Consider the following 21,352-nt stretch of genomic DNA (forward strand, 5'->3'; position numbering starts at 1 on the left):
AACATGAGAAAGCTGACTTTGTAGAAGAAATATATTTTTACTTTTCTGCCTTTATACTGCGTGTGTAGTAACTTTTTTCTCTATTTTTGTGTGAACTGTGTGTGAATTTTCACAAAACCTTTATAAAACAAACTATTTTGAACTGAGAAATTTCTTTTCTTATGCGTTTGACTCATGCTGGGTACTTCCTTGCCAACTCAGTAGGAGCTCAATTTTGAGAACCTGGAAATGATGCAGCTACACCAATATATATTTAGCTCAAAGTGGGTCCTTGAGGAAGTAAGGAGCAGTTCTCCGACAAATATAACATTATTAATTAATAACAAAATCAAGGAGGGACCTTAATAATTGAGGAGCTCTTCTCCTAAATTAAACTGACATTAGAAACTGAATAATAATAATAATACTAATAATGATAATAATAATTCATTACATTTACATAGCACTTATCTCACCACTTAAAGCGCTGCGTTAGATCAAAAGCAAAGTGTAGGTCAAAACAGTGTATTGAGAACTGATAAGTTTAATCCTGCTGAACAGATGGATAATAAATATGGGCCAGATGTTAATAGATTTAATAAGAAATGGATCAAAAAGACTGCATGACTGATGAGGTGGCCAGTGGAAGGTGCAGTTATTTTAACTGGGACTGATGGACTAATTTACAAGATTTATAGTCCAAAGATGTAAAGAATTGAACTAAAGAAAGCATATAAATGCTTTGAAAGATGAATTGGATGACAGACATGAAAACTCAGTTATGGCTAGAAAAAGGTAAGATCAAAAGAAAAATACAAAAGACGAAAGAAAATGTATGGGAACAGGAGCATAAGCAATCAGAGCAGCGCCCTGATACGAATTCTTTGGCAGTTCCAAAATTCCCTTTACTGTCAAATTCCTAATGCTCCTTCAATCCCAACATTAATTACACTTCGAGGAGGATGATGAATGGGTACCATGTCTACCACCTCCTCCTTAATATCAAAATCGGCAGACTGTTGCTGCCATCCTTGTCCCAGCTTAAGCTTCCATTTGGCAGCATGCAGTTGCAGATAGGCAGACTTCCTCTGTGGTAATCTGCCTGTCCAGGCATTACCAAATGAAAGAAAAAAACTTACTTTTTAAGTGTTTGCATCATTTAAAGGAGGGAAGAACAGAAAATAAATAGCATTTACCTCTCATGTACAGGTAGAGCAGAATAGAAAGTAAGATGAAGCTTTCACTAGTGTTTCATTGAGGCTTCAGCAGTGCAAAGCTACACATGTGAATTTCCCATTGGGATTAATAAAGTATCTATCTATCTATCTATCTATCTATCTATCTATCTATCTATCTATCTATCTATCTATCTATCTATCTATCTATCTATCTATCTATCTATCTATCTATCTATCTATCTATCTATCTATCTATCTATCTATCTATCTATCTATCTATCTATCTATCTATCTATCTATCTATCTATCTATCTATCTATCTATCTATCTATCTATCTATCTATCTATCTATCTATCTATCTATCTATCTATCTATCTATCTATCTATCTATCTATCTATCTATCTATCTATCTATCTATCTATCTATCACGGGCCGTTCTGGAGGCAGGGAGATACGGAGGCCTATGTGACTGCATGTGCAGCCCAGTTCCTTGCGAGTGTAAAAGAAAAGCGTTTAGTGTATTATGAAAAAGAAAAGTGATCCAGGAGTTTAATTCTAATAATAATTGGTTGACTGGCATGTAATATGGTATTCCACCAGCTTTTATTTTTCACATTTCTTCATAGATCTCACACACACACTGTGCAGTCAGAGGGTGAACCCAATAGCGGCGGGGATGTGTTCTCTGCCTAAGTCACCGTATCAGGAGGGTTTTTAACACAAGGAGGTCAATATTCAGGTCTAATAAAGCCAACTGATCTATATTTCGTGAATCTAATGAAGGGTGAACCTCAAACCCTACAGGTTAAAAACACTCTGGACTGCCTGACAACTGGCCCCCCACAGGAAAATACACAAATGTACAATCTGGGCTGCAGGTTGGCATTTACCAGAGGTAAACAAAGATAAATGTAACATCATATTGAAGTCAATTAACCTCCACTACAAAATGCAGCTTAAACGCCTAGGTCACTCAGAGCACATTCATTTAACTAAGATCTGAACGCCCATGTGGACAGGGCCTAAAAGTACATCAAGTATAGCAAGGCATTTCATCTGCTCCAGAACTTTTACAGTTTCTTAGAGAAAAAATAAAATTTCAGGGCCTCTTCCCAAATCTAGAGCTTGCTTTCAGGCTTTACTTGACATATTGTCTGTCACAAATACAAGTGGTGAGTGATCTTTCTCCAAGCTCAGGATAGTGAAGAATTGGCTCACAACCATATTGGGATCATATCAGCTGAGAGTGATCTGCTTCAGAAATTGGATTTTAGTGACTGGATTTTGCTGCAAAGAAGTCCACAAAAGTACAACTCTGAGTTAATATTCAGAATGGCCTATGCAGTATTTTATATTTCTGTTTTTGTAGGCATTTCGAATAGGGTTTTGTAGTTGACTTTTCAACCCTTGATTTGTGATGGTTACTTCTCATCTGTGCAGTAATGGCTAATTAAAGATATGAGTTTTGATACAGCATACTTTGTCTCTCAATCTGTAATTTCAGAGAATAAACCCATATTTTTTCTGTGGTTCAGATTTTTCTCCATTCATTTTAAAGCTCTGTAGTAGTCATTTACTTTACTCTGTGTGACTCCTTGAAGTTGATGTGTACAGCACTCATAGTACTTTGTGTAGGCAGGGCCTCAAAAATGCCTCTAGCCCAGGGGCCCATACCTTCCTTAATCCGTCCCTGCCTGGAAGAGACAAATCCACTTTATTCCAATTTAGGATTGCTAGCCTGGAGCCATCCCAATAGCATCGGGCACAAGACAGGCTGCCAGTCCATCGCAGGATCCGCTTACATATGCATATCCTCATACTCAGACAGGGCTAACCTGAAATCAGCCATTAACAGAAAAATCCATGCAGACACTGTGAGAATATGCAAACACACTATGGTGAATCAATAACTGAGTGATTCAATGTGTCAGCCATTTAATCAGTGAGGCAGTGACTGATCCATTTCAGTAATTGACTGATTCGGCCAATCTTGATGCCGGTGGTGGTGATTACTTTCAGTAAGTGTAATATTTCAAATTCAGCCACAGTTGTTATGAACAGATGCATCAGCCCGCTGTGAGGATGCAAATCGTAGTACAGTAAGTGGTGACAAAACACTTTGAAGCTTTGGTGGGTGTGAGTGTGCTGGACTTGTGCAGCATTGCTAATCAGTGCGGGTTTGGAGCTGAAATTAAAGGGAACCTTGGCAGGGGCTCAAGCTGATGTCTCAGTTTACGGGGTGGCAGGGGAAAACACTCTGCTAGAATTAGGCAAGACGGTAAGGACTGGGTTGGGGCTGCGGCTGAAGCAGTACCTGCTTAAATGTACGGGTCTGTGTGCTTGGGAATGGCACTGATAATTTTGTTACTAGAAAAGGGCACCCCACCCATCCACTCCCCAAGAGGTGGTCTCTGATGATGCATCAAGGATTGAATTGAGCGTCTGTAGAATTTTTATTGACCGTCTTTTCGTAGTCTTTAATCTTTTAAACAGTCTCTTATTATCCTGCGTCAAACTGAGAAAAACAGATCTTTATTCAGTGTGATATGTTGATTTTAAATAGGGATTTTTCAGTTCAATTCAGTTTATTTTTTTATATAGTGCTATTTACTGAGTGCAGTAACTCTGTGAAAGGTTCACAGGCAAAATACAATTGCAAACTGAATAAATTACTAATTATGTAATGAGTACAGATAAACAGATAGGAAGACAAAGTGGGTCGAAATTGATTAACATAAACGGAGCCCAGCACTATCTGACTGTTTATTTAATTGTTGAACTTTGGATTAATCTGTAGTTTTTTTTACTATAGCTCTGTCAGAGACAAAGAGTATGTGTTAATAAGCAGATTCAAGGTTTTATCGCAGTGTTCCTTTTCTTTTAAATCCATTCACACTTTGATAATGTGAGGATTCCATGCTCTTATTTAGCTTTTAGTATTCGAAAGCATTCTTTGTTAGAAAGAATTCTCACTGTAGATGGATGCACACGTGTGCATTTCTGTATGGACAGATATTGGGATTTAAATAAGGTAGGCTCTTAACATATGGGTGTCTCTAATTTTTCATAAACCAAATATTATGAAACTGTGAGATTTCATACAATTTTAAGTTCAAGGCACTGCTTTCAACTAAATTAATAATTTCTCAGAATATTTCAGTTCATGTTTGAATCTTTCATTTGGAAACTTCACACCGTTAAAAGCTTAGTTGATTTTTCTGGGTCAATAAATCAAAATAATTAGATTATTTATTAAACCATTTGCAATTATTTTTTCATATTTCTGTAAACATTTAACAGAATGCTCTGTTGGTCTGATTCTGCATCACTTCATACAGTATAATTTAAAAAGTGAGGTCCAGAAAAGAGAATGCCTGTATGCCGTTTTCGGATCTCCTTTGGGTTCATGTCTGGGTTTATGGGATGATCCTCTGGGTACTCTGGTCTCGGGTTTCCTCCCGCATCCCAAAAATGTGCTTGTTAGGTTCAGTGGTGTCTCCGAAGCGTTCCTGTTTGTCTGAGTGTGTGAGTGTGCCTGTGACAAACACACATCCTCTCCAAGGGGCTCAGTAAAGTGTTGGGCTTTGGTTCTCTGTGACATTGCAATAAAGCAAGTGGCTGCAGAAAAATCTGTGGGTACAGTCTGTGCTTACAAAGGAAAATAAGATAGATACAGTGCCATCAAAGGTTTTCAGGCCCCTTTGCTTTCTACACATTTTGCTATGTTTCAGCTTTATGATAAAAATCATTTAAATTATTTTCTACTCCTCAAACAAAACTTAGTACACCAGAATAGCAAAGTCAAAATGTGAATCTTCGCAAATTTTTAAAAAATTACTGCGCTATCACATTTATCACATATCAGTATTCAGACATTTGCCATGACAATTGAAATTTGCCATCCTGTTTTATTGCTCGTCATTGAGAATGTGTTCCACATTGTGTTTAGAGTCTACCTGTGTTCAATTCAATTGATCGCTCATGATTAGGAAAGGCATACATCTGTCTATAGAAGGTCCAAAAGCTGACAAAGTGTATCAAAGCAAAAACCAAGCCATGAAGTCAAAGGGACTGAAATGAGAGCTTAGAGATGGGGTTATGCTGAAGCACAGATCTGGGGGAGGCTATAACAAACAAATTCTGCCACATTGAAGGTACCCAAGAGCATAGTGGCAACCATTTTTCTAAAAGAGAATAAGTTTGGAATAATCATAATTCTTCCTAGAGCTAGCTGTCCTGCCAAATTGAGCAATCGTTGGAGAACGGGCGTGGTAAGAGTGGTGACCGAAAAACTGATGGTCACATGCTAAGCTCCAGAGAACCTGTGTGGGGATGGGAGAATCTTCCAGAATGACAACCATCACCGCAACACTCTACTAATCTGGGCTTTAGAGTAGGGAGGCCAGATGACACATGAAAGCCTGCTTAGAGTTCGCAAAAAAGGCACCTAAAGGACTATGAAAAGCAAGATTCTCTGGTCTGATGAAACCAAGACTGAACTATGTGACCTCAATTCTAAGTGTCATGTCTGGACGAAACCAGGTACCTCTCATCACCTACGCAATACCATTCCAATGGTGAAGTGTGGTAGTGTTGGCTGCATCATGCTGTGGGATTGTTTTTTAGTGGCAGGACTAGGAGACTAGTGGAGTTGAGGGAAAGCAGAACAGTGCAAAGGTCAGAGATATCCTAAATGAAGACCTGCTCCAGAGGGCTCTGGACCACAGACTGAGAACAAGGTTCACCTTTCAACAGGACATTGACCCTAAGCACAAGGCAAAGGCAACAAAGGAGTGGCATAGGGACAACTCTGAGAATGCCCTTGAATAGCTCAGACAGATTCCAGATTTGAACCCAATCGAAATCTCTGGAGTAACCTGAAAATAGCTGTCCCCCAACAGTCTCCATCCAACCAATCTGAGCTTGAGAGGATCTATAGAGAAGAATTCAGAAAATCTCCAAATGCAGGTGTGTGAAGCTTGTGCCATCATACCCAAGAAGACTTCTCCAGACTGGAGGTACTTCAACTAGTTAAAGTACTCAATAAAGGGTCTGAATACTTGGGTCAGTTTATTTTTAATAAATCTGCAAAATATCCTAATATCCTTTTTTTGCTTTATTCTGTTGTCAATTCAGTTCATTGTAAATGTTTTGGAAAGGCATACACCTGTCTACAGAATTTAAATGATTTTAGCATAAAGATGAAATATAACAAAATGTATGAAAAGCAAAGGAGACTTAATACTTTCTGAAAGTACTCTAGATAGATAGATAGATAGATAGATAGATAGATAGATAGATAGATAGATAGATAGATAGATAGATAGATAGATAGATAGATAGATAGATAGATAGATAGATAGATAGATAGATAGATAGATAGATAGATAGATAGATAGATGATTTATTTGTCCTAAGATGCATGTTCAACTGAAATTTACAAATTGAGATGTATTTCTGTGTTGAGGTTCTTGCTTTTATTCTCCCTACTGAACTGCATATGCACTGTAACATGTGTCCTTATGTTCTGTCTGTGCGGACATACCATCACTAGATTTTTCAATGTCACCTTTAATGAGAAAGCTTTATGAGCTTCCACACCTTTACTTTGTTTGCTAGCATGTTAAACTGTTTCATAGTTCTCACTCCTCAATTCTAAGGCTCTGAGACTAATTTGCTCACAAATCTTTGAAGACATAGTGGTTAACAATGCCACCTCATCAGTCTCTGTCCTAGGACCCCTTCTCTTCTCCTTATACACAGGTTCTCTTGGGAAGGTAATAGCTGGACATGGATTCTCTTACCACTGCTATGCAGATGACACTCAACTCATTCTCTCCTTTCCACCAGATGACCAGCAGGTCTTAACCCGCATCTCAAACTGCCTTGCTGATATCTCCTCTTGGATGACATCCTACCACCTCAAGTTGAATCCCAGCAAGACTGAACTCTTGTACATCAATGGCAACTCATCTCCGAATCTTGACCTTGCAATCTCTTTTGACAACTCGGTTATCGTCCCCTCAAAAACAGCAAGAAGTCTTGGTGTCACTCTAGATGAAGAATTGTCTTTTTCTCCACACATCAGCAACCTCTCCAGGTCCTGCAGATATCTTCTTTACAACATCAGGAGAATCTGCCCCTTTCTCACTACAGAGGCTACTCAGCTTCTCGTCCAGACCTTGGTCATCTCTAAGCTGGACTACTGCAACTCTCTGATGTCTGGACTTTCACTAAAGGCAACACGACCACTTCAATTGATCCAGAATGCAGCTGCAAAACTCATTTTTAATATTCCCAAATTCTCACACACTACACCTCTGCTGCGGAACCTGCACTGGCTCCCAGGTTCAAAACCCTAACGCTTGCCTTTAAGGCCAAAACTGGAACTGCACCACCTTACATATCAGCACTGGTTAAGCAACGTGTCACTTCTCGCTCTCTCAGAACATCAAGCATTGCTCGTCTTGAACCACCCTTACTTAAAAGAAGAGGATGACATGCATCAAGACTCTTTGCAGTGTTGGCTCCTCAGTGGTGGAACGAACTTCCTCTTGCTGTACGAACAGCGGAGACCCTCACTGTCTTCAAATGTCGTCTGAAGACACACTTCTTTAAACAGCACTTGGGGGACTAAAGTCCCCATACTTTTTTCTACCCTTTTCTCAAAAAAAAAAAAAAAAAAATTTTGTACTAACTCCTAGTACTAACAACTTACTATTATTTTCTTCTAGCATGGTTTTGTGTACAACTTGGTCAGCAGTAACTTGTTTAATCCTAGCCTTAAAGACTGAAGAACAGTCGTAGACTACTAAGCACTGTTGTAAGTCGCTCTGGATAAGAGCGTCTGCTAAATGATGTAAATGTAAATGTAAATGTCTGTGTGGAGGTTCCCCATCAGCCTTCCTCTCACATTCTAATGGCATTTGTGTTAGGTTAATTACCAGGCTCTAATTGAACTTGTATAAGTGAGAGTGTGCTCTATGACACAATGGCACCATCTTTAAGGTTAATTCCCGTTCCTCTTGTAAATCTGGTGGGTTCAGGAGATGGTTGGATGGCAACATAAGCTATTGTAGAAAATGCGCTGAATTAATGGAAGATTTTCACAATTCATTCCTCTTAAGGCACTAATTTGCTAAAGGTGTAAAATGAGCCTATGTTAAGGTGATGGCTGTACTATATACATTCTAGATCATTCTTGAGACTCTGAGCCCACTTAAGATACACAGAGAACACTTTACTTTCTTTCACCCATACATGTAGTTTGCTTATAGTGACCCTTCTGGATGCAGCAGCCTTCCTTTCCTGTTTAAATATATATTTAATAATATTTATTCATACTGTACCTTAATGAGCATAAGATCATGATTGTTTGTTGCTGCGTTATAGTTGGGGTGTGGGATCAGGAGCTCAGGATACAAATACTGCTCTGTTCCTTCATATTCAGTCAAATTGTGCTCACCGGCAACTATCTCGAAACCATCATACCTAAAGATATAAAGAGGAACTTGACTTAGAGACTGAATTACAGCAATTGAGACTACAGGGGATTCTTCTCACACCAATTTTCTCCTGCCTTGTATGCTCCTAAAAACTTTTGTGAAATATCAAAATCTAACAAAGGAGGACTCCAGAAAGAAAGATAGGCAACAAAACATACCCAATATTGCAGTGTGCTGCGGTCAACACCCACAATGTGCCCACCAGAGAGCCTCCACAGAAATGATCTCCACCAATTCTCCGAATGGAAACGATATATCGAATGGTGTGTGCAGGGGGCACGTAGCCACCTATAATGCGTCCATTGCGTTCCTCACCAAAATCTTGACCTGATAAAAGGTGAGTACAAACAAGTAAATAGAGAGCACAAATTCCTACAGTACGTACAGTAAATGCTTAAGCAAATATCATGACACTAATCATAGTTAATGAATCCACTTATTTTTGGTATGGTGCTTCATATAATGTAAGAGGTGTTCAGAATACTAGGTTCATTTTGAGGTTTATAGCATTTTTGGAAACAAACAAAACTTCTTTTATTTCAATATATTTAATTGATATAAAATCTAAAAGCAATCCTAAGAACTCAAATGAGCATCAAAAGATACCAAATTCAAAAATATTATGGTTCATCTGGTTTATGCTTATTTCTTGTGTGTTTAATATTTTTGTTGTTAAATACTCTTACGTTTCCTCACTTGTTTCTGTTTTTTGTTTTCTTTCATGTTTTTCTTTGACCTTGTTTTGTTTAATTAATTAATTTATAAATTTTATGCTTCTATGTGTTATGCAGTATTCTCCTGTGTCCCTTGTGTTTTGTGGGTGGTGCACTAGGAGGCGGGGCCACTCTGACATCACCACTCCTGAGACTGCTCTCTGGCTATTTAAGCCTAGGAAAAAGAAAACTTCAGAGTGGCTTTATTATGATGCAGGAGTTCTTCTCAAGCAAAATCCACAGAAGAGGCCTCCACACGGGCTGGGGAGCAGGCCAAAATCCTTATCAGTGCACCCAGCTGAGGAACACTCAATCTGGTCATGTCCCATATCTCTCCTGCTGGCCTCATGTGGATCAGGCCCTTGAAAAGGGAAACTGGCCACATAACATTGAGTTCAAAAATAATGTAGAAAATGCTCCCAACAGAGAAAAGGTAACCGTCAACCTTTGGCTGTAAGGGGCAGAAAAAGAATCTTTATAAAAATAAATGATGTCTTCAACAAAAACTCAATAACAAAAAACTGCTTTGAAGAGTGCAGAGGGTATTGTAGTGGGCTCAAATAGAAATCTGAAAAGCAGATAGAGTCCCAAAACAGTAAATTGAAGAGAGTTGTCAAAAACAGAGATAAAAGATAGAAATCCTGAGAATCACTAATAACAATTACAAAACACAAGAGAATTCACCAACACCAAGAATATGAATGAACCTAATTTGATCATTTGGTCTCCTCAGCTTTTATAGAGCAGGAGGGTTCAGAGATGAAGACAGACTGGTGTCCTCGCCTCTTTGAGAACCACCCACAAAGCACCTTATGCATCTATGTGACCTTACAATCAGAAGGGAAAGACAGAAAAAGGCATGGACACAAAATAAACAGATTCTGGTCAACGTATAACTGATACATTAAAGTTTTTCCAGAGTTTTGTTTAATTGTCTTGATTTTTCTGGCCTTCCGATTTTTTTATGCTCTGTTCGGACTGTGTTTTTGAGACTTTTGGGTTGACTAGGATAGCCATTTAGACAACTTCTTTGCCCTTTTAAAACATTTTTGTTATTGCTTCATTGTTAAGTAAACATTTCTCATTTATAAAAGTTACTTATTGGATTTCTCTCTTGAAATCAAAGGTTTTTCATAGTTTCCTTTTTCTTGAGAGGCACTTTGAAAATGTGGATCAATTAAAGTATTTCTAAGAGCTAACCCTTTTCAGGTTTGTGCAGGCCAAAACAAACCAAGCTGGGCTGAGGCCTGTTCTAGGCAGGCGAAGAAGGCTTGGCCTGGCTTGTGAAGCCTTTAGAAGGTCTCACACTCTCACCTATATGGTTCTAAATCTCCACATCATAACTAAATTAATTCATAAACACAAAGTAATAGAAGTAGATAAAAACAAAGGTAAATCAATTATGGACAAAACCAGATCTGCTAAGTAAAGAGGCAAAGCCAAGAAAAAGCGTAATAATTCAAAGGTTAAAAAATGTCCAGACTGAAAATTGACAAAGGACCAATTAACTTAGAAATGACACAAGGAAGCCCAAAATGGATCCAAACAACAAAAGCAAGTAGTTAAAGTGTTTTCAGCTTGCTTGGGGACACTTTCTTGGCATTAGCCCTGAGAATCTTCCAGGCCCAGAAATCTATGTAAATATGGTCAAGCCTGAGTGTCTCTCGGGTTAAGCTGTGTGACAGGCAGCCGGGTGCCATGCCCGGCCGGGACGCCCCTTCTGTATATGTTCCGGGGGAGCAGCTATGGACATCTCATTACCTCCCCTGGGACGCTTGGTGGCAGCCTCCCTGGCTGACGATGGTGCCTCAGTTTCCTGCAGGGTTTCCTGGGAGATGGAGTTCTCCACAACCCTGTGGGGAGCTGGGGTGGCCGCCAGGGAGTGCTGCATGGAGCCAGGAACCCACCTGGACATCTCTGCAGCCCCACACGGAAGTGCAATTAGCCATAGGTGATCAAGCACCTGGAGCACTTCCGGGTGGGCTATAAAAAGGGCCAGCATCCACCACTCAGGAGCCAGAATCGGGAGGAAGAGGACGAGGTTGCCTGGGAGGAGTGGTGGTGCCAAGGTGGAGAGAAGAAGTGTTGTTTTGTGGTGTATTAGTGCTTGTGCAACTGTGTTGTGGCTGGAGGGATTACGGGGAAGACGTGCCCTCCAGCCAAAGAAAAATAAAGAACCTTTTTATTTTATATGTGCCTCTGCGTAAGTCTGTGCCAGGTCGGGCGCTATATAGCGCCTTTTATTACAGCTGTTATGATCAGAGGATGAATAATGCTCAGGACAGTATTTTGTTGCCATTTAGTGGATAAAATAACATTATGCTACAAAAAAATGATTATGTCTATGCATTCTGCTTCATTATGGTAATTCATCAATATTCGTGAGTAGCGGTAGAGCCTTCAACTAAAACACTCAATGGTGTGTAAAGGAGAAACTGTAAAGCCAGTTTTAGAACAAACTGAAACTGAACTATTAGTTGAATCAAGCAATAGTGATGATAATGTGAATTGGTCATCAGATGTTGACATAGATAGTGAAACTGATGCATATGTCATCACTGTACGATTGAACCACTGTGATATTTCTGGTGACTTCAATCGCTTAAAGCTGCAGCAGGGTATGATATCTACATAGCAAAAAGGTAAAATGATTGCAATGGAGTGAAAGGACAAGAAAGACATTATACCACTAAGACCCCTGTTTTAAATATATCCTTTAGGTTCCTTTATTTTTGACATACAGTTATAGTTTCAATTTTGATTTGTGATTTGGGCTGTTATGGTGCGGCCATTTGGATGGCGCTTGGTTTTGGACTGGAGCAGGCATGTCCTCAGAAGGTGCGGCCTGCTAGACACAATACGGCATGCTAAAAGATCATCCAGGGGTATACATCCCCATCTGACTATACAGATTCCTAAAACCTTCAAACCTTTTTGCATTTTTTGTTATGTTTCGTTCCTTTGGTTTTTGAACTCCCTGCAGTCCCTCTGACTTTGATTTTGTCTCGTGATTCTTGCCTTTGACTACTGATACTGCAGTTGTTCTCCCGGTTCTGGCCATCACTACAGTTTTTGGCTACGTCCTTTTCTTCCAGTCGCCTTCTTAATTTGCGTTTCTGCTGGCATAACACACTGTTCACAATGCAGCAACTGTCAATGTTCATGTCAGGGGAAATGTGGAAGTCACTAAGCATTGAACTATGGTGGCCTACAATAACAAAATAAGCAAATCCATTCTGCAGATCAGGCACTGACATTCTACCTTCTCATGTGTAAGCAACAGAAAAAATATAAGAAAAGTACACAAAGAAAAACACTTGTACTGCCCTAATTGCAACGCCAGGCTGTGCGTTGGGGACTGCCTTCAAACATATCACATGAAGGACGTGTACTAAACCTAAATCAGTACAACAGTGGACACTAGACATACCTTTCTTGGTGTATTTAAGTTGACTTTTTGGCTTGTTATTCCAGGGGTAAATATAAATCTAAGGACATGGGAGTTGGCATAGCAAACCTGTTAGCAGCACCCACATCCCCCCAGGTACAGCATAAAAGGATAGAGGAAGACGACAGGATAAGGAACTTTTACAGAATTAAGAAAAGAAGATTTCTAAGTAAGGAAGAGAAGCTACAAAACAAATAAAGGAGATACATAACAAACACATATGCATTAACAAGATTAAGGAAATAACTGATGAAAAATAAAACAAAAATTAGAGATGGGGACCCCGACAAAACCATACCTTTGGTGTGTGTGTAGCTGTGTTCACCAGGCTCTCAGATTCAGTGGATGTTTGTGTGTGTGTGCGTGTGAATTTGCATAATCATGAGAACTGCAGACTTGGTGTGTGTGTTTGTTTGGGTGTGTGTGAGCGTGTGATTGTGCTCACTGGACTTTCTATTGAAGTGAGTGTGTGTTTGTATGCGAGTTATATCACCATCACATACTGCCGTGCACTCATCTCTGTGGCCCACTGCTGGCCCACTCATTTGGCTTAAAATGAAGCACACATTGTGTAGCTCTCTGTCACACACACACAGACATTTCTGTTCATTTTTTCACAGCTCTAGTCTTGCCTATTATTAATATGCTTTTGCCATGTGTCCCCCACCCTCTTCACACCCCACCGCACACCCCCATTGCAGTACTCACAGTTGGCAGAGAGTAGCTTCAGAAAAATCAGTTTTAGGACGTGCGACTGGTTCATGATGGAACTGATTCAGTGCCTCCGCTCTCGTGGGACTTACAAGCAGCCCTACTCTTGGCTCTTATTCCGCCGGATCAGATTGGCAGCAATGCTCAGGTTTCCCAGTTCCAGTTTCAGTTTCCATGGTGACTTTACCACCCTGTACGGCATACCTGGGGTACGAAGACAGTATCTTGCATGTCTCTGAAATGCAACCTTTCTTTTTCTTCTCGGAAGTCAAGGTTAATTAAAAATAAATACCAAATTGTAAAAACTCAGGATAGAGGCTGCTGCTTTGAACAATACTGTATGCGTAAGAGGCTGCACAAGACAGAAAGTGTGGCGTAGTGGTTAAGACTTTGGAAGTCAAGGCCTGAGGTTGTGGGTTCAAATCCCACTACTGACACTGTGTGACCTCGAGCAAGTCACTTCACCTGTATGTGCTTCAATTGGCAAAAAAGAAAAGAAATGTAACTAACTGTATCTCAGATGTTGTAAGCCACCTTGGATAAAGACATCAGCCAAATAAGTTAATAATAAAAGAAAGCAAATGAGGTGCTCAGAGCTTCATAGGATGGTGCTACTACTGCATCCTCCCAAAAACAAAGCACCAGCTTCCCTGAAGTGTTAAAATTCTGTCAGAGTACAAAAGAAGTGGCAAATACAAATTTGTCAATGTAAAAGAGGGGTGTCAGGGACCTTTGGAAATGCGCTAATTCGCAGGGTTTAGCTAACAGAAAGCCGAGTGCAGGAGTCACGGTCAGATGACTGGCAATATGAGACTGTTGAATTCCGGTATTTTATATTTAATTAACGTAAAAAAAACAACTGAAACAATAAACAAACAAACAAACATGCTGCAGATAAAACCAATATGGCAAAAAAAAGTCTGTCATGAACAGGCAACCACTTCTGGTTGAGGGTGTGACTTCATTAAACTTTCTTACAGTCAGACTTGGTCAACACGGCACATGGAGGTGACGGTGGAGCCTCAGCTACCATTTACTGTCCATTCATTCTGATAAGTGCTGCCAGTCCTGCTTGCACAGAAAATGCATTGTTACAGAATGCAATTTATTATCCCAAACGTGATGATTAGCAGTGAGTGATCTTAGAAATCTAATGTGAAATTTTAAATTCACACAGTGTCTGCCTAATTTCAATAGCACCTCAGTTTCTCATAGCTACTTAGAATATGGTATAGTCTTTTATACCCTATAAGTTAACATGAAACAGAACTTTCCTTGCTATATTTATAAAACTGAGTGTTAATTAAGCCAGTTAGGAAACAGTCTTACAGCTAGCATGGACTGTTAGGTAAGTTTGCAAATAGGAGATTGGCATACAGTATTCTGACCGTGCTTAATGTCCATCCATCCATTGTCCAACCCGCTGAATCCGAACACAGGGGTCTGCTGGAGCCAATCCCAGCCAACACAGGGCACAAGGCAGGAACCAATCCTGGGCAGGGTGCCAACCCACAGCAGGACACACACAAACACACCCACACACCAAGGAAACCCATGCAGACACGGGGAGAACATGCAAACTCCACGCAGGGAGGACCCAGGAAGCGAACCCAGGTCCCCAGGTCTCCCAACTGCGAGGCAGCAGCGCTACCCACTGCGCCGCCCCGTGCTTAATGTTCTGCACGTAATATGACTGTATGACCAAACGTACAGAGAAATGAAACAAGATAAAGAAGCCTTAACATGAACTTTTCTTTTCTTTGTAATATCAAATGTTCTCTATTTTTGTGTAAACTGTTTTGCTTTGGATTTTTACTAATACTTTTAAAACAAAGACATTTAGTTTGTGGAATTATTTGAGAGCCATTCCTAGAACTGTCCTCTGAAGCAAAATGAAAGGTGCAGAATTTTAATAACGCAGCTACACCTCCCAGCAGTACATGGCAGAGCACAGCGCCCCCTCTCTGGTCAAGAAGGGATTGTAGCTGAGACAGCACGTTACTCACAAGGCAACCAAGATGCTGGCCACTGGTGTAGCATGCTGTCGATTCAGGATTTCACAACAATATTCTTTTTTTCATTCTCTTTCTTTGTACAGTCATGTATTATGTCAACAAATAATAATATCCCCTCTTTAGTAAACAAGAAAAGTGTAGCTGCCATCAAATTAACTGTGATGTTTTTTGTTACAGCCACACCAAAGGGGCCGCATACTGTATGCCATCAAAGATACACATGCCTGAATGTGCTCAAGGAGGACTTACTGTAAATACAGATTACAGTGAGGCTAATACTTGCATATCTGAACAACATAGGACAAGTCGCCACTCTTTAGTGCTATGATGAATAAGAACACACTGTATTAAAAAAATAATGACTTCATTTTATTTTATTTCCTGCAGGACATTCATTTTATTGTTTATAGAAAACACAAATGAGCTTACCTGACATATTCCTTACCCCTGTGTAGAAGTATGGCGGACACAGATGAGCAAATGGTGACACAATGATAAGGTTGCTCATCTGGTTTCACTAACTGCATGGGGTTTTACAGGGTTTGCTGTTTCTCTATTTATTTATTTATCTTTTATTATAAGCATATAACATTCCATACAATCAAGTCAATCTTAACAAAACTAAAATCAAATAAACCCTCACCCTTGAGAAAAAGAGGAAGGCCATCAGCCCCAGTAAAACTTTTGAGAGTTGTAAAGAGAGAAAGGAGTTTTTCCCCCAGTATAAATGCTTATTCTAAAATATTATTGATTAGGTCCTGCCAGGTTTTTAAAAAGCGTTGAAGAGGTCCTCTAAGCATCTCTTTTTTTTGTTACAGCAGACAGAGAAGACACTGAAGAAAAATACACTATCTACATTTTTCACTATTTTTTTTACAATTTTGAAACAAAGATTAAAGGTGGCTGTGGTATTAAATATAAAGTGATCAAATTCTGCTCCTACCATATTTTGAGAAAAAAAACTGTATATGAAAGAAGGCATCTGCCTCAAAACACTTCTAACTTCTCAGTACCTGATATTTCTGGCCAGTGCCCATCTCCCACCCAAATCCACAGCTTATAATGCATCCTTCTATACCATCTTCAGGTCTGATAATGGATCATATAGCAGTCTAGGCCAGGAGCAGGAACAAACAGACTGCTTGATCAAAATTTGGGGTGCCAACCGAGTCATCCTGTTTAACATTAATGAAAAATAAACAAAAGTAATGCCCATCTTGGAGTGAAATGCCCAGGGTTTAGGCCAAAATTTAACAAAAACATTGTAGGTCAGTTTAATAGGAGTCTGTCTACTGGTTCATCTATATAGGAATCCAGGGCTCTTATGGGCGAGGAACCTGGAGGGGCAGAGTCAGCTGCCCTCACTGGGCGGTTTCTCAGTGCTGTGGGGAGGGAAGGAAAAGACAGCGTTAGTGATGGCACCCCTGTCGTTCCAGCAGATTAGTGCATACCTCGACAGAGCCGGAGATCCTCTGACGTGCATGTGTGACACAATGCACCACAAAACACCACTCTAACTCTCTGTGGTATTCCCTCTAACACCCCCTGCACACACACCCACCTACTCAACTGGATTCAATTAACTTATTCTATAGCACCCTTCATTATAGCTTCAATCAGAGCAGTGAATGGACTGTAAACTATGAAGCATGATGAAGATTAGAAGCACATAGAGAAATAAAAAAGAGCTCCAGAAAGGCTGAGTCAGCATGTGTCTGTGAAAAGATAAAATAAATAAATGTTAAATCCAAATGGAAAAATAAAAAGAAACTTGTTTCAGGTGACTCACTTTCATATCAAGCAGGCATCATGTTACCAGAGTTCTCGTTCTTGCTTGAATTATTTTTCACTTATTTGTTCTTTATGAAAAGAACAAAGTATCACAGGGTAATTCTTTTTAATAATAACATAAGTTGCTTAGAGCAGCATGGTGGCACAGCAGTCAGTGCTTTCTGCCTCACAGCTTCATTGTCCAAAACCCAAATCATGGACCTAAGCAGTGCTTGTTGTGAGGTTTGCAGGTTATCCTCATGACTGTGTGGGTTTTTCTTATAATAATCTAGATAACAATAATTATAATTTGTTTATTAATTTATAATAATTTTCTTATAATAATCCAGATTTCCTGCTATACAAAGTCACTTCTGTATTAGGAGCAAGTGGGGCACAGCCTCACCAGATGTCCAGCAAAATAAGTAAAAAGCTCCCTTATGTACAGCAATTTAATTATTATTAAAATGTTTATGTCAACTTTCTGCTTTGTCTTCTGGTCAATTTTTCCCCAATTTTCATCAAATGCTGAATGTAATTACTTTAACTAATATGCAATATTATACAGTATATATATATATATATATATATATACACAGTATATATATATATATATATATATATATATATATATATATATATATATATATATATATATATATTAATAATAAGTTTCACTCCCATCAAGTTTCAGATTTTCTTTATTGATTTTAGGGTGCTGAATGCAAATCTGGCAACAGAATAACTTTATCATATCCAGTTATTGAGAGATGAAGGTTTAAACTGAGGAAACACTACTTTACAGGAAAAAAATTAATATATTTTTTTAAAAATTAATTATTTTGACTTCAAGAAATGATACATTGCACAAATAATTGCTTTAACTATAATTATTATTACAAAAGGTAGTCACTTGGTTGATTTTTACTTCTTATAATCCCCGGAAGGTGTTTCATGGTGGAATGAGCAACCAGTGGCCTGAAAACATGGACTCACGTCACATTCCACTATAACGTCTGTCTGTCCAGCTGGGTAATGTCCTGGTGGAGCCTCTCCTCATGTTCACATTAGACCACCTCATGTTCTTGGGAGAAAGTCCAAATGAAAGTGTAGGAAATAGACCTTTTAAAGACATGTTACATTCTTAAAAATAAAAGTGCCAGAGTGGTTCTTCAGAGTGATGCCACAAAGACCCATTCACATGAAGACTCCATGCAGTAAATAACCATGAGCAGTGCAATGGGCAGCCAGCAGATCAACCCGGCTGGGACACCCCGAGAATAAAAGGATGGGGGAAGGTACCAACTTTTAGACACTGCCTCCTCCAAGACGCTAGATGGCAGCTTCCCTGGAGTATAGCGATGTACCCAGATTCCCACAGGGCATACTGGGACTTGGAGTTCAGTTTCTCAGCCCTGTTGGGTGCCGTGGGTGGCACCAGGGGGAGCTGTCGAAGGACCTGGGGAGTCATACTTTTCCTATAGCTCGGAAGTACTAATGGATCATGAGGACGGGAGCTCCAAAGAACTTCAGAGCTGACTAAAGAACATGAGTTCTCCATCTGACCCGGAAGTGCTGGCAAGTCACATGGGAGGAGGAACAAAAGCACTGCCAGGTTGGGCACTATATGAAGGACTGCTGAAGATCCAGCAAGCGAGCCAGAGTCAGGAGGAGCTGGACAATGCTTGCTGGGAGGTGTGGAGGAGAGGGAATTGTGATTGTTGATTTACTTGTGTTTATTGTGGCTGTGGTGGTTTGGGCACGATTATTAAGAAGAACTAGGAGGCTTTGCCCACTGCTCACTTCACTCGCCAACCTCCACCCCCCCACCTGCGCTACGTGCCAGCAACTTCACGTCTCTGCCACTCACGTATGTGGATTTCACTTTCACCAAACAACAAAACTTTTAATTTTTGCGGATAGGCCTCTTCATTGGGAAGAAACATTACATTTCCCTGATGGCAACACGAATTAGACGCTCTACAAGTCTCTGACTTAAAGTTTGAATCCGAACAATATAGTCGATCTCGTTTTGCTGTAATAATTTCCGTTTGTTTGCACTAATGCGATCTTTACTATCATTTTTTTGAGACTTTCGAATTTTCCTACTTCCATTATTTCTAATCTGCTCTGCATGTGTATCACACCAACGTTTTTGAATTGTTTACAAAGTTCTACTTTGTCATCTACTCTTTGTCTTTTTCTGACCCCGGGTGTGGTTAAATCTCTTGGCACAAAGTCTCGCCTCGTGGGACGTGAAAGTGTCTTTCTGAGAAAGTCACATCTCATCTCTCTTCCCAAGATTTTTTTTATTATAATAGAGAGAAATAATTAAAATGCTTCTTAGTGCTTTTACTTTGTGTCCTGAGCGTCTGTCTGTTGGGATTAAAGGGGCAACAGTGACCCCTAGTGTCTTACAGCAGATATGAACAGATTTGTGAAATACCAAACAGCTCTTGATTTTATAAGGACTCTCGCTGCATACAATAACACAGGCTAAGTCCAGTTATCTTATTCTGTTAGTGTCCTGCTAGGTAGCCTACCATAAATTCAAGATTTCATTTTTTTCCTACATATTAGGCACAAAGAACCAGCTTCACTTGCAAAGAACCCTTCCCAGAATGAAGTGGTGCTTTGTTAAGCAGTGGCTCCACAAGGGACCACACAACCCAGTAAAACACCATAAAATACAGTCAAAGAACCGAATAGGAAAAGAGAAGCTCCTCAACAAGTTCCTCACAATTTTCTACCTTTGTTTAACCAAGAAAATGGTGGCACCTGCTCTTTTTTTCAATAAAGGAACGCTGTGCATTCTTGTACTGTTTGATCAGACTGACTACAAAAAACATTTCAACAGCAACTTTCTTTATTCTGGACAATAAAAGGGCATCTTTATAACCTTCTAAATATAAATTCCTGACTATTTTGAAGGAATAAGAAGAAAGAAAAAAATACTGATTTGAGAATTAAAAATGAGAAAATGCTTAATTTTTGGGTTATTTTCACCACAACTGACTTTAAGAACGAGAAAGAGAAAAATATACTTTAAATAATATTCTTAGCATGAAAAATACTTATTACATCTTGCCTGTAGAAGGGGCCTGAGTTGCCTCGAAAGCCTGCATATTGTAATCTTTTTAGTTAGCCAATAAAAGGTCTCATTTTGCTTGAATTCTCACTATGTCATAAAAGAAATGTAACTTATTTGTAAAAAAACAACTTTTTTTTTCAAAACTGTGTTTTTGACTGAATCCAATATGTTGCACAAATAAGTTGGGGTAAAGAAATTCCAATTTTAGAAATAGATTCAGCACACCCAAATCTTTAATGTACAAGAAAGGATTTTGGTGAAGCCCAATGATCGCTGAAATAACCTCGCTTTTTGTAGTTTTCATGCCAGGTTTGTCAAGCCCGTTTCCTGCTGAAGGGCTGCACCAATTGGCCCTGCAGTGTTCTCTGTTGGGTGTGTGTGTGTGTGTGTGTGTGCGCATGTCACACCTGAGCTTTCCAGTTTAGAGATGAGGCTTGAAATTCATCGTCCATTTTGAAATAACAGCCATCTCATGTCTTTTTTGTAAATTGTGCATTTACACATCTAGTTTGAATTTTACCCATTTGTGGCCATGCAGCACACAGCAGTGTAGAGGTGTAGTATAGCGGGCACTTGGGGGGCAGTCGGTAGTGGTTACTCCTGCTGAGCGTTTAATGAGGAGCAGGAGTGACTGGAAGGAGGATGGCTTGCCGCATATGGCTGCGGGAGTCTGGGACTTGGGAAGTGAAAGCCCCAGCGTGAGCGCCCTGGTCACTGGGGAGCCAGTGTCACAGTCTGGTAAAGCCCACCGGAACCGGGCATCACAAAGGCGAGCAGACCAGCAGAAGTAAGAGAAGGCCAGCTGCAGGTAGGGTGACTCCCCTGGTGCATGTCCTAGATGGGAGAAGCGGGGGAGTCGCCAGTAGAAGAAGGCACCGGGCTTTGTTTTTAAAAGGACTGCTTCCCGCCATTGTTTTAACCCCGTTTGTCACTGGATTTA

General features: G+C 39.8%; 1 protein-coding gene across 1 annotated transcript in view; it reads right to left on the reverse strand.

The window, feature by feature from the left end:
* zmp:0000001088 (trypsin-3) overlaps nucleotides 1–13,827 on the reverse strand; it is a 34,470-nt gene extending 20,643 nt beyond the window's left edge. The window contains exons 1-3 of the mRNA XM_051930390.1: nucleotides 13,534–13,827; nucleotides 8,823–8,991; nucleotides 8,509–8,650 (exon numbers count right to left, since the gene is read on the reverse strand). Of these exons, the coding sequence (XP_051786350.1) occupies nucleotides 8,509–8,650; nucleotides 8,823–8,991; nucleotides 13,534–13,588 (366 nt within the window). The 5' untranslated portion in view covers nucleotides 13,589–13,827. The remainder of the gene's footprint in view (nucleotides 1–8,508; nucleotides 8,651–8,822; nucleotides 8,992–13,533) is intronic.
* Nucleotides 13,828–21,352: the final 7,525 nt, after the last annotated feature.

Source organism: Erpetoichthys calabaricus, chromosome 8 (genome assembly GCF_900747795.2).
Source record: "Erpetoichthys calabaricus chromosome 8, fErpCal1.3, whole genome shotgun sequence".
NCBI lineage: Eukaryota > Metazoa > Chordata > Cladistia > Polypteriformes > Polypteridae > Erpetoichthys > Erpetoichthys calabaricus.